This window comes from Harpia harpyja, chromosome 6 (genome assembly GCF_026419915.1).
Source record: "Harpia harpyja isolate bHarHar1 chromosome 6, bHarHar1 primary haplotype, whole genome shotgun sequence".
NCBI classification, from domain to species: domain Eukaryota; kingdom Metazoa; phylum Chordata; class Aves; order Accipitriformes; family Accipitridae; genus Harpia; species Harpia harpyja.
Genome location: NC_068945.1, coordinates 39805843 through 39824228, shown reverse-complemented (window position 1 = coordinate 39824228; position 18386 = coordinate 39805843). Strand labels below are relative to the sequence as shown.

The 18386-nt window shown below is 35.6% G+C and overlaps 1 protein-coding gene across 4 annotated transcripts in view; it reads left to right on the top strand.

Moving 5' to 3' along the window:
- The window catches only part of IMMP2L (inner mitochondrial membrane peptidase subunit 2), a 480207-nt gene that overhangs the window by 12668 nt on the left and 449153 nt on the right, over positions 1–18386 (top strand). For all 4 annotated transcript variants that reach the window (XM_052790071.1, XM_052790068.1, XM_052790069.1 and 1 more), the window contains exon 3: positions 5867–5970. In XM_052790071.1, coding sequence (XP_052646031.1) covers positions 5867–5970 — 104 coding nt within the window. The remainder of the gene's footprint in view (positions 1–5866; positions 5971–18386) is intronic.

Genomic DNA, 18386 nt, shown 5'->3' with positions numbered 1-18386 from the left:
GCAATCGAGACCAGCTGCTGGAGTTTAAATTGTGCAGCATTCATGCAGACAAAACTTGGGCTAGGACCTGAGCTTGGCTGATGTGTTTAATGCTATAAAAAGCATGCGGTGGGGAGGAGGGAATGGCAAGGTGGCATTTTGCTTTTTGTGGCAGTCTGTAAGCGGGTGTTTAATCTCTGTCAAGAGGTGTAACATCAGTTACCTTTGCCCTTTTCATTTATGTTATTCTGAATATAATTGATAACCGATCAAAGGTAGGAGAATCTCGGGGCTTCAATTTGGAGAGCCAGAAATTTGCTGTAGAAAGGAGGAGAGGAGTTGGAAACTGGTAAAATAGTTTCATTCTCTTTTTACTATCTTCAGACAGGAGGAATTCAAATATATAACACAGCATCTAGACAAGTACAAATTAGCCAGATGAATACAACTCCCTCATTTTCCGTCTCCCCGCTTTTTGCCTCTGTTGGGATCCAGAGCCACATATGCAATGTTCAAGATGCAGGTGCATCTTGGATGTTATGGCTTTGGCATTTGTGTTGTTTGTTTGTTTGTTTGTTCTCCCCCCCCCCCAGCTAGTGAGTATGACCTGAGCATTTAATTTTTGAGGGGTTGTTTTTTTAGCATGCCACATTGCCTTTCGTTGTTTGGTCTCTTCTGTCTCCAACATAATGTTCTGTTTGATATCCATTCTTGTTTGGATAGTTTTAGCTCAGTAGCTGGAAAGAAATTTTCTAGATTTCCCTACTCCACAAGTCATTGAGCCCCTCTGGTCAAGACCTCAGTTCTATGTTTCCTTTGAAGTCAGTCTCAAGTGTTAGGGAGTATTGTAGTTAGGAGCTCTGGTATTGTTCTGGAGTGTTGTCTCTGTACTGGCTTGAAGGGCATATAGTTAACTGTGGTTTATCCATGGAAGATTTGAAAAACACTGCAGTTATTTGCTCACATTTATTCAACCTGATGAAGAAGGATATGCATTCTTTGTAGTGGCTAGGGAAAGCAATATGTATTCACTGGGTGATTAAAATCAAATTTTTTCCCTTGATGTGTCTGTTGACTAAATATTCCCTCTGTTGATGGAAGTATGGGTAGCTTCAAAGCTGACATTTCTAATTTTACTGACATCTCAGTGTCTGTAAAATTCTCTCTCTGGTTTTATTCTGGACTATAGCACTGAAATAGAAGTTTGTTTTAAACTTCTGTGCATATGGATGTTTTTCAGACTACAAAAATACTTCCTAGTGCTTTTAATAAGATACTAATTTCCTTGCCAAGATTTATTAGACACCTAACTAAGTCTGACAGGGACATAATTATAAGGAATATATCCCTCTCTTGCAGAGTAGCTTGAAGGAGTATTGGTCATCACGTTGCAATTCTATTTACTGTGTTCTCTGAAGAGTGATCTATGTTGAATGTATCTGAAAGCTATGGGTATGAGGGAGAGTGAAGTTCAGTCAGCATGTAGTTATATATCTATCAATCGCATGCTTCCAGTGACACCTTGCTATGTCAATTGGAAGATATCATGGTATGATTCCTAAGAATTTGTTTGTAATAGACCTCTAAAACATCTAGCTGGCTTTGTGTACTCATCATTAGGGCTCCTGCTGAGCCTGAAATTAAAAGTTCTGACAAGAAGCAAGGAATAAATTTCTCTGTGTCACGGTTGCTCTCCTACTCTTGTTCTCTGTGGTGTGCTCTCTCTCCCCCCTCACTTTCCGTTATTGTTTTGGACCAGCCTTATTGCTGCTTCATAGTTACTGACGATGGTAATACTTTTTGACACCCTGGCAAGCATGCTGAATAAAGGTTCTAATGAAAATACAGTTTTTCTGATTTATTCCCAATAAATTAAGACAGACTTCATGCATTTCATTGTCTCAAGCTGATTCTGTGTTTCTACGGTGCTTTCAGCCTGTCATAATTCTTTCACTTGTGCTGACTTCAGTGTATATGAGTATTAACTATAACCTATAGGGAATAACAATGAACTGTTGCAGTTTATAATTTTAACATTTTTTTAATTGTTTCATTACCTTCTTTTTTCTTCCCAGGATGACTGTTTTTTTTAATCCTCACGTGGGGTAGTTTTGTTGCTTAGGATTTTACAGATTGATGTGCTCATCTAGCATTTTGTTAATAGTGGGTTTCAAGTGAGTTGTAATCTGTTTACAACATTGAATCTAAGTGACACAAATAACTGGTAATATGATTTCTTAATTGGCTGTTGTGGATTTTTTGGTGACTCCTCTTGTAATGCTGGTTGTATACTTTAAAATATTTGTTATCATAGGGACATTTTGATATCCATTTATGTTTTTTTCTATTGAGTTTCATTGCTAGTCTGGTATTACGAACTCTTCATACATAATGATGTGGAAAACGGACACCCTGGATTTATAAATTTGTAAATTCATTAAATCGAATGGACTGTTTTCAAGTGAGATGGAAGATGAGAGCGTATGCACAACTTTATATGCAAGTTCTATTGCAAACAGTTCAATACCAAGGATTATAGCAAGTAGCCTGACCAGCGATCTCTGACAAAGCACACTTGTTTCAGCAGCAAACATTATTGAATGTTCTATTCCATTATGCATAACAGCAGTTGTAATTATTCTGTGGCAGTTTCTTCTAACTTTATTATTAGGATTACTGTACCTAAGCCTGTGAGCTCATGTGAATATTCTTTCTGTTCCCCAAGCTATAAGCAAATAAGTTGTGACCTTCTGGTATTCACTAGCAGCATAACAACTATCAAGTTAATCATTATTTATAGTAAAGGGCATGCTTTTACCCTCCTACTTATGGAACCTCATGTCCTGTGAGGCTTCATCATATGGCTGGGGATCTCAATTTGCATGCTTTTAGCATTAGATTAGTTAGTAATTGGAAAGAGTGAATGTTTTGTGACTTCTGCACCACAGTTCTAAATTAAGACCTGTGTGTCTCATTTGTAGCAGGCTATTCTGCCAAGAACTTGGGCAAACAAGTTATAATGCTTCAAGCTAGAGAAAGGAAGAAGCCCCTATATTATTTTGTTTCTTATAGAAATAAAGAGCCCTTGTGAGCCTATTTGTTGACTACTTTTCTGGAAGCTGTATTTTTGTTTTGCTAGACCTGAGACCTTACTACTAGTAAAAATGTCATGGGGAATAAGTTGTCTCTGAACACACTGCATTAAATTCTTTCTATACTTTTTGTTGTGGAATCACAATTTATGTTATTTACGTTAGAGAAAGACTTGCTGAAGGATTTAGATGATTTTTTTTTAATGGAAAAATGTAGTTGTTGTAAAATGAAGTTGTCTCCTTCCAGTTTTCCTTACATTTCTTCTGCCAAAATAGTATTTTTGTCTGTGCATTTTGAATATGTCAGGTTGTTTTGTGGGAAGGAAAAAAAATATTCTACATTGTCACATTTCTCTCAAACATAATTCTAATGTGTAATGAGTTGGATATCCACTGTGTATGTCAAAACCACATGAGCAATGTATCGTTAAAAATAGCAAGCAATATGGTATTGCATTTAGAGTTAAGTTTAAGTTAAAAAGATTATGCAATATCTAAATGTATTTAAACTCTAAAGCATTTCCTTTGTTTAAATACAGAAAACAGTAAGAGTCAACTGGGATAATGCAACTATGGCAATACTGTAACTACCTGGTGTATTTCTCTGTAAGATGAAGTTGCTGTGGATTTAGTTGAGAGGAAAAGTTTGTAAACACTCATGTAAATATTTTTTAAGTATCAGGTGTGAAATACATTATTTTTTGGAGCAGTGGGTTTAAAATTTCCATTTGTTTTGACCTTCTCTATCGGCCCTTTAAGGTAGATACTTTTGAGTGCCAAGCAGTTTACTTCGTGAGAATATACCATATGTATGATTCCTGCTTTGAAAGATCAGCCTCTTTGCCTTATATTTAGTATTGTTGTTAGCTTCTGGCCCATATGTGCCTGCATTTGGTAAAATAAGTATGACTGTGAATTGTTTGTGAATTTGTATGTAAATAATTTGTATGTAAAGATACTATCCTTTGGTGGAAGATGCTATGAAGGTGGAAGATCATCCTGGAAAATCGTGATTAAAAAAATAATAATCAAGTATCTGCTAATCAGCTTCTGGTTTTCATTTATCTGGCTCTTGCAATGCATAGAGTCTAGTAGATAAAATAGCGATGAGTGTTAATATATTTATAGTTTAAACTTAGACCATATCTCTGTGGATGTTAAGGTGATGTGCTTTGACCCGCAGACTTATTTGACTAGAAATTTGCCCTATAGTCTATGGCTCAAAATCTAACTAGCCTCATTTGCTGTTTAACTAAATCTGTTGTGTCACTTCCCTCCCCCCACCCCAACATACTTATTCTTTTGACCTATTGTATTCCTTACTGTTCATGTGAATTACACCTACTCAGGACCCCAGCACATTACTACTTCTTGCACATTGAGAAGCTAGTTTTTCACAAGTCCCATTTGAAGTAGGTGTTTATCAACTGATCTGGTTAGCAAAGAAGAGATGAATGAGGAAATTGTAGTAAAGAGAAATCAGCACTTTTAAATCACTTTTGAAGTTAAAAATAAACACTAAGTATCCATCCTGGTTTGGGAGCATAGTTTTACTGAATGAAAATAGAATGGAATTTAACACTGTGTAATTACTTGTGCTGAGAACAGATAATTTAAGTCCTATACCCTGATTGGTTTGCTCCTCAAAGGTACAGTCAGTCTGGGGAGGGGAATCTCAGCAGTGAAAGTCTCGTGGTACATGTGGAGGGCCAAGTTATATTGTAAAGTGAACACTGAAAACCTGTCCTAAAAAAAAATAAATCAAATTTTAGCAAATATTGCAGCTATCATACTGGTAAATGAGGGGCTGCCCAGTTTCAACACTCTGCTTTATTACATATGTCACCTAACTCTAGAGTCTAAATTAGAGGTCATCTGCTGGCCAACTTGGAGGTACCGTAATTGTATTTGAAGAGTCTGAAAAAGCTGATTGAGAAATGAGCTATCAAAAGACTTTAGACTGGATTAGTCTTAAATACTTTCTGTCTGGTAAAAGGAGTATTTGTATTGAAATAACCCCTGCAAAAATCAATGAAGACAGTACTGTGATGGGCTACTTCCTTCCTCTGCTGTTTCTGATGGGTTAACTGAGAGCCAGCATTGACCAGGTACCCTGGTTTTGTACCACGTCACACAAAATAATTATGGACAGTTCTATGTACTTCCTAATACTCTGTACTAATTAATTACTTGGTTATTTTAATGTTGAGTTTAGGGAACAGTTTCATTTCACTGTATGGTTCTGCGAGAGTTCATGCTCTTTGTATCGTGTTATGGAAGGCCCATCTTTACTGGCAGTGTCAGTATACGCTGTAGGTGCAGGGTTTGTTTCTTCCCTTTGCAATGGGTGCTGAGACTAGTTTGTTATGAGTATGTACTTCTTTTTTAGTGCATTATGCTTGTATAAGAAGTAAGATGCCTGCAGAAAGTTTGCTTTTTCTGGGAATCAGTGTTCTTGGTTCTCCTTTTTTTTTAATGTTAAATGATATGCAGTAAAGGCAACCACTTCTTTTCATCAGGCTTGTCATAAGTATGTATCCTGCGTAATTTAATTTGCATGGAGTAGTGCATTGAAAGATGGGAACAACAGTTTGTCATAAATTAATGACACTTAACATGGCATTTAATAAAGAAACGTATTTCCCAGAATATAAGATTCTTGGTCCTCTTACAGTAAGTGGGTCCGTTTTTACTGTTTTTAATGGATTTCACCTGTTGATGGAATGAGAGTTGGGTAGAAGATTCATAGAGGAAATGTAGATCTAAAGCTGTTCGTTTTTTTCCCCTTCTCTCAGCCTTCTTTGAATCCTGGGGGAAGACAAGCATCTGATGTAGTGCTCTTAAACCATTGGAGCATTCGAAATTATGATGTACAACGTGGGGACATTGTGTCATTGGTGTAAGTAATTTTGCATGCATTTCAATACATGCTTATATAAATGTTGAGCCATCAGTATTTAATATTTAATCTAGAATACTGTAAGTATGTATATGAACAAGGAACATAAAGTTTTTAATAATGCATTATTGTTATTCCTGTAATCAGTTTTCAAAACTCGGATGTTCAAAGAATGCATTACCAAGTTTTTACTTGAAAGGAATGCAGTGTAAGATATTATGTGATACAGTATATATGTGTACTGAAACTGCTAAGAAAAAAGAGCTGTGAGATGAGAGAAAATAGATAAAAGATTATGTGGCTTAATGGAGTATACTTTTTAAGTTGTTTGGGAATGCACTCATATTTGTGAGAAAAGTAGTGTTTCTTTACCGATTAATACTAACTTTTTTTTTTCCTCTGGAGAAATCTGACTACTGAATAAAATTCTAAATAAGATCACAGGAATTCAACCATCTCCATAAAGGAAAAATGTAGCAAAAAAAAAAAAAATTTACAGTTGTAACGGGGAGGTCTATGTATCAAGCCTAAAGGTGGCAGTGTTTTGCTGTTGAAAAAATTCAAGACTAACAGAGGACAGAAACTCCATTTCATCCTTAATGTAATATAGAAATGGAATGTCAAAGTGTGCATAACTGACACAATGATGCAATACATACTCATGCTCCATGCTTGGATAGTTTAAGCTTAAAGTTTTAGTTTTGTAAGTGAAATGCACAATATGTAGATTATAACAGAATTGTCTTTGGAAACTATATTATCTGGCTTCCTTTTTGTCATATATCTCTTCTGATTGTCCCATTTTTTTGCCTACCTTTTACTGTAGTGGTAATTTGTATGACAGTTTTCACTACCAGCTCTTAAAGCAAACTCTCTCATGTAGTCGTCTTTGGTTAGAAACTTAAAATTTACTTTATGGTCTGTCTTATTGTCTGGCATGTAAGATTTTCTGTAAATGGTCTAGCTGCAATTATGCATTTATTCATGTTTGCAACACCTAATATTGCAAAAGGACTCTAATTTCAGGTCACTTAATGACTGCTTGTAAAATTTGATTCTGCCTGTGTGTGCGTCCCTCTGCCCAAGTCATGCTCTGGTGATTGTTTAAAACAGTGAATGTAACTGATTAGTAATTAATAGACTGAACAGAAGATGAGCATGTTGTCTGATCAGAACACAGAATGAATAGTTTCATTCTTATTATACTTCTTGAAGGTTTGTGCTACCATCTGAGCCATTTGCATTGATTGCTTTCACTTTGCTGTATGTTTGGGCATGGTAACTAATATTTTAGATGCTGTGGGTTTTTTGTATGTTTTGGAAATTTTGCCTATTATTGGTGGAGCTCATATACACCCACATGGAAGAAGTCACATTGTATTTATGCGCTGTACTGAGGTTTTTCTTAATCTTTGGAAAAGTACACTCAATAATCAGACTGGAGAATTCAAAAAGCATGTTAAGAGCAATACAAAGGAAGTTAAACAATGTAAAAATAATCTATTGAGTAGTTTTGATATGAAAATATTGAAGGATATTTTATATATCAGTAACAACTTTTAAGTTAAGTACTTCATGATACAGGTTTGTTAGAAGCAGCTTTGGCCTACTAGCTTATTGTAATGTGAAGTTTTTAATTGTGTTGTAAAGACTTGCAGGATATAGTATCTGGATGTGATTTTGTACCCATGTGAGTTGTTTGAGACTTAACTTCTGGTACATGAGGCTTTTATTGTGTAAACAGGTTAATATTTTTATCCTTTTCATTTTGATTGTTTACCTATGATTTCTGTAACTCACTAGTGAATAGATATCCCATGTATACACGTGAATTTTACTCAGTGGTCCTCAGAGGATTTGGCTGATTTAGGCAAGGCATGAACAGGGAAGGCCAGTCTTCCATCAGCTGCTGCTTTTTCTGTTCCTGTCAGAAATTCAGATGAGAAAGTGTTGGTGTGACTGAGATAGGCAGATGGATATGTAAACCTGCTTTCATATCCTGCTTGGCTGCTTAACATTTATCCACTGTCTCCTCTTTGCCAAGTCATAGTAGAAAATAGCTATGAGGTTGTGGGAGGGTGGTCTTTTGCAGAACAAGAGCTGAGGTCAAATATTGCTTGACCAGGGCCATCCAAGCTCTTTGCTTTCTTCATACCATCAGAAATACTGTGTCATTCTGCATGGGTGCTGTTTCTATCACAACTCTTAAAAGGGATCGTTGAGATCGCAACTGGCAAAGTCCAGTGTAAGTAGATGGCCAACAGCCAAACCTTGGAGCAAAGAGATGCGTTAGTCTTGGTGGCCCTGGATGCCCCAAGGGAGGATCAATCAGCCTGTGATTATGCTTGTGATACTGCTTGCAGATTCAAAAGTTTTTCCCCTCTTGTCCAATCTAGTTCTTGATGAACTTATATATTTTTGTTATTTGCTGACTTTGGTTACAAATGAGCACCCTGTCCCCAAGCACTTGGTGGTGTTTATGCCTACTTAAGGTATGATGACTGCATGTTTATGGAAGCGTGTGTCATGTGTCTCTGTAATCCCTGTCTCTGCATCTGATGTAGAAGTAACTATGCATCACAACCACAGCTGTGAAATTAGCCAGTGTGTGTGCATGCATGTGCATATACCTGGGTTTAGACATAACATTTAGAATGGCATTAGTCCTTAAAAGTATAAAATTAGTCAGATAAAACCAATGGAGAGAATAGCTGGTAGCAAAGAATGATTTGTTTACTTGCAGTTCAGTGTTTTACAAAGTTAAATCTTACCTCAGCTTTTTAGAAGATGTTTTAAGTTAACGTTTTTCCTTTCAGCTTGAACTCATCCTTCCTGATACCACAATTGAGAGAGCTCAATGTTACATGTTCTGACTTTTGAACTCACAATTTTAAGTTGTCTCAGAACTAAGGGAAATTATTATCCTTAATTTGATCACTTGCTTGAGTGCTTAATTTAGATACTGCTATATTACTGGGACTTAATAAGTTAAAAATCAAAACAGGAATATTTTTCAATAAATTAAATAATTTCCATAGTTACATGTTCCAGAATACTACCTTTGCATGTCTTAAACAGATGCAAAAAAAAGTGTGTTATTTTCTTTGTTTTGGAAATGCATTTATTTGTCTTCAAAGATAGAAAGTAGTCATGTGGCACATGAGGTCATCTTTAAAAGATAAATAATGCATATTTTTGCCAGGCAGGCCTTGATCTTGCAATAACTTTTGTGGTGGAACAGGCATTTTGTTTTGTAAGAGCTCTGCTGAGGTAGATGCCAACAGTTATGTAGTACTTTATCAGATATTGCAGAATGAGTTACAAGATGAGTAGGCTTCTCCCAGCTGGTTTTACTCTGTAAAGTTTGAGTGCCAACAGCATTGTAGCTGTAGCAGTATGCATCACAGTGGGGGCTGTACAACTTGTGCAGGTCCTTGGGAATGTATTCTGCAGCTGCACTTCCTGGTACTAATGGGGATAGTGCTCTTCTATTGCGTATTAATGGACATTTTTGCCAACTTACCTATATGTAATTTGGTTTCTACTGTGTACAAATGCAGGCATTGTTGTAAAAAGATGTTGCCAAAGAGGGATTTATAGGTCTGGAATTCATTTTGCTCGTCTCTGCTGAAAACCTTATATCCTGATTGTAAAATCATGCCCTCTTTTTATTCCAAAATTCCTGTCTTAATGTCGAAAAAAGTTGTTGCAATATGTAGAAGATAGCAAAATTAGTGTGTGTATGTAGAATGGGTATTTTATCGATATGACAAAATTTAAGGAAGCTTTTGAAATGAAGACGCAACAGTATTATTTCAGACATTTTAAATGTTTTTTTAGATAAATAAAGGTTTGGACATTGTCTTGTTCTTTACTTGGTTAATAGGTTTTTAGCAAAGGAGTTAACAATGACTGCACTATAAATTGGGTTGTTAGATTTTTGAATGATGAAATTTCAAGGCTGTAAATATTCACAGATACTAATTTTAGCCTTTGGAGGTTGTGTTACTTCTGTAATAGAGAGAACACCTTCTCCAAGGTGTGACTGAGAGTGGGAACCTACTTGCTGGGTAGGTTGTCAGGTGTCCCTCCATTTCTAATTTAGAATGTGTGCTTATGTGTTAAATAAAAATAGCTATGCTAATTTAATCTGGAAAAAGATTGAGAACCAATGCTGTTTGTTCTGTACATTCTGAATGGTAACATGCTTCTAAAGTTTTGAACTATAATAGCTAAATGAAAATGGGCAGTATATTTAAAAACATGCTTTTAAAGGTCAGCTATAATAATAAGGAAATAAATGTATATTTTATTAGCTGCTTGTGAGTTCTTATATAGAAGCATAACTGCTTTAAGTACAAACCCAACTTTTTACCTAGAAAATTCCTTGACATTTAAAAAAAAAAGCATACTTCCTATCTCCTGTCCTGATGAAGGATGGTAAGTGGCTTCTGTCACTGCTTCCTCTGACTGTAAGATTATGTCCAGACCTTTCGGCAAACTCCCTTACTTTTGGTAACTGCTAAGTATTTTTGTGTAAGGTTATGTGTGTTTGAGTTCTGAAGAATTCAGTGCAAATAAGCATTCTGGTGGAAGAATCAAAGTACTGCATGTCACGTTGTCTCTGTGGCTGTGTCCCTCGCTGACATCTGTTCAGAAATAAGAATTGGAAAAGATAGTTGCCGTGATGATTTTATGTGATGGTTCAACAAGTTTCAGCCTATTCACACAAATCTGAATAATCGAAATTTTGGAGGAATGTGGTCCTGTTCAGTTGATGGAAACAAAAGAGTTCTCAAATGGTACAAAGTGAACACATACTATTCATAAAACATCACTAATTGGAATTTCATTAATAAGACTAGCCTAGTAAAATAAAAATCAGTAAGAAGGTACTTACTGAAGGAGCTGCCTTGAATTTGAATCAGTAGTTGTAATTATGAATAGACTTTCTACTAAATTCTGATAGATGTAACATGAATGGATATTTAATGGTTCTTGTATTATTTTTAAGGAAGCTTCTTTCTGACTAAAATACTGAACAACCTTTTACGAATACCTCTGGTTGACCTTCTTAAGTCTTCCAATTTCTATTCTATTTTTGTTTGTACTTAGGTCCCTGTACCAAGTCATCTGTCTTTTGGCAGGTAGGACACTGCAAAGGAGGTTGTGCTGACATAGAAGCTAAATAATCAGTTTACTTTCTGTGCCTCAGTGACCTCAGAAAATCTTTTCCTATTCTGTTCTTTTAGCTGGGACACCTTTCCCGCCCCCCCCCCCCCCCCCCATGTCTTCTCCTTATAAAAATCAAATATGTAGTTCTACTTTTACTGTCTGTGTTAAAATCTATTCTTAGAGTAGATATCATACTATATATGAGTGTGTTAATACTGTTGGTGAAAGAAAGACTTGCATCTTCTATTTATAAAGCAAGTAAAATCCAATTTCTAAAGAAAGTTTTCAGATACTGTACCTGATCCCTGGTTTTATTATGAAGTGCTCAGGATAGGTTTAAGTAGGCAATTATTGTAATACTGTGGAAACTGAGCAGTTGTAAAGGAAAGAAGTTGTAGTTAAATTTATGGTTATTTAATTTAAAGTCTATGCATATGAATAGGAAGTTTGCAAGATTTGATTGCAAGAACCATTGCTGGAGACAGTCCGGCTAGAATCCTTAGGCCAAAAAGTAACATACACGGATGTTATGGCTTAGAGATTCTTTAGTGGTCAGATTGCAATTTGGAGAATTAAACATAAATATATTTTCTTTTCTAAAAAGTTAATGATGGTTGATGATGTGGAAGTCAGTTAGATGGCCTGGGCCATTTGTAAAAGAGGTGTTAGTTGATTGGGAAGACAACTGTATTGTTGTAAGTGGTACCAGTGAGAACTTCGTATTCTGATTGATTTTGATTTTTATCAGCCTTGCTATTGCATTAAGTACCTTGCTATTGAATTAAGAAACAAATTGTTGCTTGTTGAATATTTATTAGAGTATCTAATAGAATTTACATTGCAAGTTTAATAAAAACCATTTCATTGATTACCGAGTTAAGCTGATCAGACAAAAGCAAACATTAAGCTTACATATGTTAAGTTAACATAAACCAGAATGTGGCCAATGGGTAATTAAAAAAGAAGAAATTGTCATTCTGTGACAGCAATGTAAATCAGATAAAATTATTAAATCTACACCAGGTACTTGATAGGATATAAGTGGATCTAGAACCTTGCTATGAGATCAGCAATTTTGGCTCTAAAAGCAACTGTTGAGATTTAATAAGAGGAGATCATTATCTGAGTCAGTTTTTTTATTCTAGTTAGCATCCCTTGAATAAATTTATGGACATCAGTATGGTTGTCAGAAATTCTGTTTAAAATGTGAATTTCTATTAGTTAGAAAATAGTTTAATCTTAATACTATCAATAAGATAATTCCATCAGTTCTTCTCTGAGGTATTGCTCTTACAGTGGAAAAACTATAAATCACTATTATTGTGTCTTTTGCTGTCGGTTTTGTTTTTGTTTTTTTTTGCTCTATATAGCCTTTGCTTTTCATTTAAAATGCAGCATTGAGAGACTTGACAAAAATAATTAAAATCAGATGCACAGTCTGTGAAATTTGGTTTAATATACTGCTGAGATAAGTAGCATAAAATTTCTTTAAGAGGTATTCTAGTGAAAGTGGAGGGAAGTTACGACCTTGCCAACCTCAGTACTAATTCAATAGCATCAAGATTAAAGCTGTTGCATACAGGATCATCTACAGATCTGTACTCCTTGTTTTAAGTATTTTGTTTGTTGGCCCATCTGTATTTACACTGGAATAACTGTGAGTTATGGTTATGTTGCAACTCAGCCAGACTAGGATGTGAATAATAAAAACAAGTTACATTTGAAGTTTCATCCAAATATATATATGTCTGATTCTTTGGAAGGCAAGATGGGAGGAAAAAGTGATTCTATTGTAAGATGATCAGATAAGGTGTTAGCAGCAAATTAATGCATGAGGAGGACCTATGTTCTGCTGAAGGAGGACTGTTAACAGTAATTTTCAATCTCAAACCAAAATTAATTTATTTATTCATGCAATTCAATTATTTTTAGTTCACTTTTTAGTGATCAGACATGTGAAGAAGAGAAGGGGGGGGAAAAAACCTATTCTAACAAATGAAATAAGTTTTACCTGCCTCTATTCAATAGAAAAGGGAATGGCATAGAATAGGTTTTTCTAGTATTCTTGATGATGGGCAGTCATAGTATGTTGGAGAACCTGGGTCTAAATGGACAGCTGCTTGAAATGTTGCAGAAATCACAGCCATGACTTGATTGGCTGGAAAGCTGTCTCTGCTCCTGCAGTGCTCTGCCTTGCAGTGTGATGGCTGACTGCCCTGCGAAGGTCACATTGAATGAAAGGTGCTTGAAACCTGCCTTGGTTTAGAAAAATGTCACTTTTACCTTTTGAAATATTTATAATTTAAATGCTAGGAACTTGCTTTGCTTTAAGCAGAATCTGGTGATATAAATGCATGCTGTGATGTATGTACAGAAAGGTAACGGTATATTTTTCCTAAACTTTTTTTTGTTTAATGGTAAGAAAATCTGACAACTCTGATAGGGAAATATTTGATATATATTTTTTTCCCAGTACATTTCCAACTGCTGAGAAGAAAATACTGGTTATTTATGACTCGCATTGCTTGTAGGTACCTAGAGCTAGGAAAGGTTTTGCAAGTCAGTGAAACAGTCTACACAATCTCATTGCTGGAAGTGGCAGAAAATATGGTTGTTTCAGCAACTATATGGGGAATCCAATGGTCATTCTCTATAGGGTATTCAGATTAGACACCTCCTTCTTAACTAAATTCAGACTGAACATTGGTGATGGTATAGGGTGAAAAAAGGCATGGGTATTCGTACGGTTATCCTTCAATGAAAATATCAAGTGTATTTTTGATTATGATAAGTACAGATGGACGATAATTTTTGAATGTGTACTTAATCTGCTGAACAGATAGCTTGAAGCTTTAAAGGATTGTTAAACTGAAAGTAAACTGATAGTTCAAAGTAACTTCTTTCCCTTGAAGGTAAAGAACTTGAGGAAGCTGATGCACCACCTATGATTCCTGAAGAAGATAACATATCAAAGACTTAAACTTAGGTTCCACTGAACTGATGAAATGCTGAGTGCTGAATTGATGAAATACTAGATTCAGTTTAAGATAAACTTCTCACTAGATTAAGATCTTACCTTTCATATTGCTTTACTTGGATCGTGAATGGTACATATTTTGGGTCTAAAGATGCTGTATCAACTTCTATTATGAAGAAGTTTTTCTATACTTAGAAAGAGAGGGAGTAATGAAAATCTCTTTTGTAGAACAACTCTGGAGATCAGCTTACCCTTCTTTAGCATCAAGGCTTGCATATTCCAATGCTAAGTTCTGTTACCTGCAATAGTACGAAAGCTTTAACAGAGAAATGTACGTAGGGTATTGTAATGTGAGTCAGCAATGCTTGAAACCTAGTATGCAGTAATTTTTCTTAAGTGATGAAGCTTGATAATTTTTTTTTTTTTTTAAAGTCCTGGATATAAGCTGTTAAAGAAATGAAACTTGGTTCTGTAGTTTTTGAGTACACAAAAAGATATCTAAAGACATTTTAGCCTTTTGTGCAGTTAGGCTGCTTTTATTTTGTGTACAATCTGGGAAATACTGAGGTGATATTTTATTATATGGGATATTTCATACAGCGTGTTCTTGGACAAATTATAGTTTAAATACTGCCACAGCTGACTTCATATCTTTTAGTAATAACTTCCCCTAAGCCAGTTTAGTCAGTTGTATTATGAGCAACCATAAATATTAACTGCAGAATGTTACTTCTAGGAATCTTTCAGTGAACTATACATGTGCTGACAAAGTGAATTCTGCTTACAGATCAAAAATATTTATTTCCAATCTAATTGGTGAAGTTGGAAGAAAAACCATGGGTCTTGACCTGTGCTGAGTATATTGTGGACATGAATATTTTTGCATGTAATAAGCAGTCTTGGCCTTGTTTTCTGTTTTTTCAGCCTGTTAGCAAAGGCAAAAACAAGGGAATGGCAAATTATCAGGTTTAAAATGATGATGAACCTCATCATCACTGTATTTTCTAGGGAAATTATATTAGGCTGTATTCATGAATGTAACATTGGTTTTTTACGTGCAATCAGCTGCTCCTGGAAAGTGCAGTTGAACAAAATTTAGCTTTAAGTACATGCATATATATTTGTTCATCTGAGAGGGGACCTTACTGCTGTTGTCAACTGTCTATCTGTTGATTAGCTACAGAGAAATGAGGTCAAATTCTTCTCAGAGGTGCGCAGCAAAGGGATGAGAGACAATGGTCACAATTGCAGCAAGGGGCATTCTGACCAGATACAAGGAAAAAAAAAAAGCAGAATTAGAATGGCTAAGTCATTAGCCAGAGAGACTATGAAACCTTCATCCTTGGAGCTATTTAAAACTTGACTGACAAAAGCCCGAGCACCCTGATTTACCTTTGCAGTTGCATCTGTTTTGGCCAGCAATTGAAGTATGTGACTTCCAGAGGTCCCTTCCAACCTGAATTATACTGTTTGTCTACATCAGGTGGAATTTCAGCAATGGAACTTTTAAGATATGAGACATAATAGCTATACCCTTTCAAAGTTAGAAGTCAACATTACTAGTTAGTGTTTACAATATGCATTATGATGTTTTTAATTTGTTTTATAGCATGGAAGTGGAGTTTCTAAAACCCTCTTATTCTGTAGATGTGGTTGTGATATGTGTCTTATAGCAGCTTCTAAAAGACCCAGTCATGCATTGGGAGCCTGTTGTGTTAATAACTGAACATACAGAGAATGGTAAGATTGAATTTGGATTTTATAACTAGATTGTAAATTCTCTAAAGGAGAAACAATGAGTAGATTCGGGCAGATGCATATGGTGAGAAATCAGTGGGGTGGGTGGCAGTCTGCATGCAGATGGCTGAACATTGGGTCATGTTTAACATACTATAGTAAAGGGAACTGCTTTGCAAATGTGGAGAGCAGTTCCCAAGTGAGGAGAGGAGCCTGGAAAAGTACACAAGTAATTGTTTGCTCACTTGTTAAATTTTCAATTAAGTCTGACCAGATTCATTCATAAGGGACAGGGTCAACATTTTGACTGTAAATAGGAGAGAAATGTGTCAGGAATAAAGTATAAAAGATGCCTAAATTAAAGGCAAAAAATTTAATATGATAGAAAACTGAAAGCAAAGAGAGGAGTTACCTACAAATTTTAATGTCATGGCTGTAATTTAATGACTTGATGTAGGAAGAATCTACAAGAATCTTTTTTTCATTTATTTCATAAATAGAACTTAAATTGATTTGAACTTGACCTGTGTTCTCTGTCAGTGAGGAGCAGAACGATCTAGCCTGCTAGTCTCTAGCCACGCAGCTCAGATTTTCCCTGGTAGTATAGGTATTTTCTTTTATGGCTACCTTTGTGAAATGTAAAGAAGTAGTACATAAACAGAAATTTGGACTAGGGGAAAAGGTAGAAGTAAAAACTCAAAATTATAGTTCATGTAAAACCATGATCCATAGTATAATGCCATTTAGGGTTTCGGTAATTAATAGTATATATCTTAAGGCAAAAAAGAGATACATAGTGAGCATATTTCTTGTGTTATGTTTTGGTTTATATGTTTGCTTTAAGGGACAAATTAGTGGCATTCTCAGAACAATAACTTTGATGTTTCAAGAACTAGGGCAACTGTAATGAGAGAAGTGTGGTCTTGCCACATAAAGGGAAGTATACTGTCAGCAAGCAAAAGATAATAGCATCCTGTACACCCAGAAGGCCTGCTGTGATGTTCGCGTCTGCATAAGATCCCCTTCGCCCTCAGAACAGTCTATTTTTAAACTGGTGCTGAGTTTGACCTTAGTAAGGAGGTACTGTTGGAAGGTTTTTAAATGCGTGATCATGCACAGTGTGTTCCTCAGTCCTGTAGGACACTGACAGTAGTATTTTTTTCTACAGCAAATTTGTATTAGTTTGCACTTCCCTTGAGTTCAAAGGCTTACCTGTTTAACATTAAAGGGGGAAACTTGATTACAAATTATATTCCGTATCCTTAATTGATAATAGCTTAGCTGAATCCAGGAGACAGAATTGGAGACTTAGCTTCATTGTTCCAAACAGCTTCTGATGAGATGTTTTCAGATTTCTGATTAAAATAGGAATAGCTTCCATAGAACGTGAAATGCTGATGTTGTTGTTAACTACATTTCCCTCACTGTGAGCTGTGATTTCTTTGTAAAACTTACAAAGAATATAGTTTGTTCTAGGTGAATATAACCACTACTTCATAGAACAGCATGCACACCTTTGAGAGTTGAAGGGGGCTGTCGGTATAGTTAATGTATGTTTATTGTGACATATTTTTAATACCTTGCAAAGACAGGAAATTGTAAGAACAATAATCTTTCATGGGCCTCTTGTGACCTTCTAAGACAATGTTTGACCTTTACATTATCCCATGATATCCAGACTGTAATATTGAATGTTAGTTAGATTTTTTTTTTTTTTTAAATAAGTTGACTTAACACTTGTCACCCTTACTGCATGAAACCTTATGCTTTCCTGTGGTCAGACAGTGCTTTTTGTGCATCAGCAGGACTGCAGTACTACCGCTTAATTGAGAGAGAGGGCACCTCATTCCATGTGTTTCAAAACCGACAGTGATGGGAAGGTGCAATGTTGGGATAAGTCTTTACTGGGAGAAATTTATGATGTTGTGAAAATGTGTTAGCTAACATTAAGTTAAACCTCATTTAGCAAAACAAAAGGCTTTGAATGTCTGACCCCAAATTTAGCAGAAAAGAAGTGCATCTTAATAACTGAAAATTTGTCTAGATGCTTCTTAGTTTTGATAATTGAAGCAGCTGAGCATGTTCGCATAGAATATTTCCTCCTCTTAATTTCCCTTTTGGTCTATCCTTTTTGAGGCATTATCTCGGTGGTTACCTTTGAGAGAGCTTTGAGTAGCTGACGTTCCAATTTTATTCTTCTGGTCAGTTCTCATTTGTAATCCTGTGGCCATTTCTGATGTTGAAGACATTACAGAGTTTGTGAATGCATAAAGTGGGTTGACATTTATGGAAGTATTTATGGAGTGTCATAGTTGATTTTGTGTTGTGTTACCTTAAAACCAGAGGACTGTGGTCTGCAGCTTAGGAGCTGTTGTCTCCCAGGTTTCTAAAATCTGCCACCATTTTTCCAGCTGTCTTTTTCTAAATAGTTTCCCCTTTTCTCCTTTATAACGCTTAACAGGGTTTTTGTGTATGTTTGTTTTTATGTATGCTTTAATCAGCCTTTACCTGTGGTTAGTGAACAGGT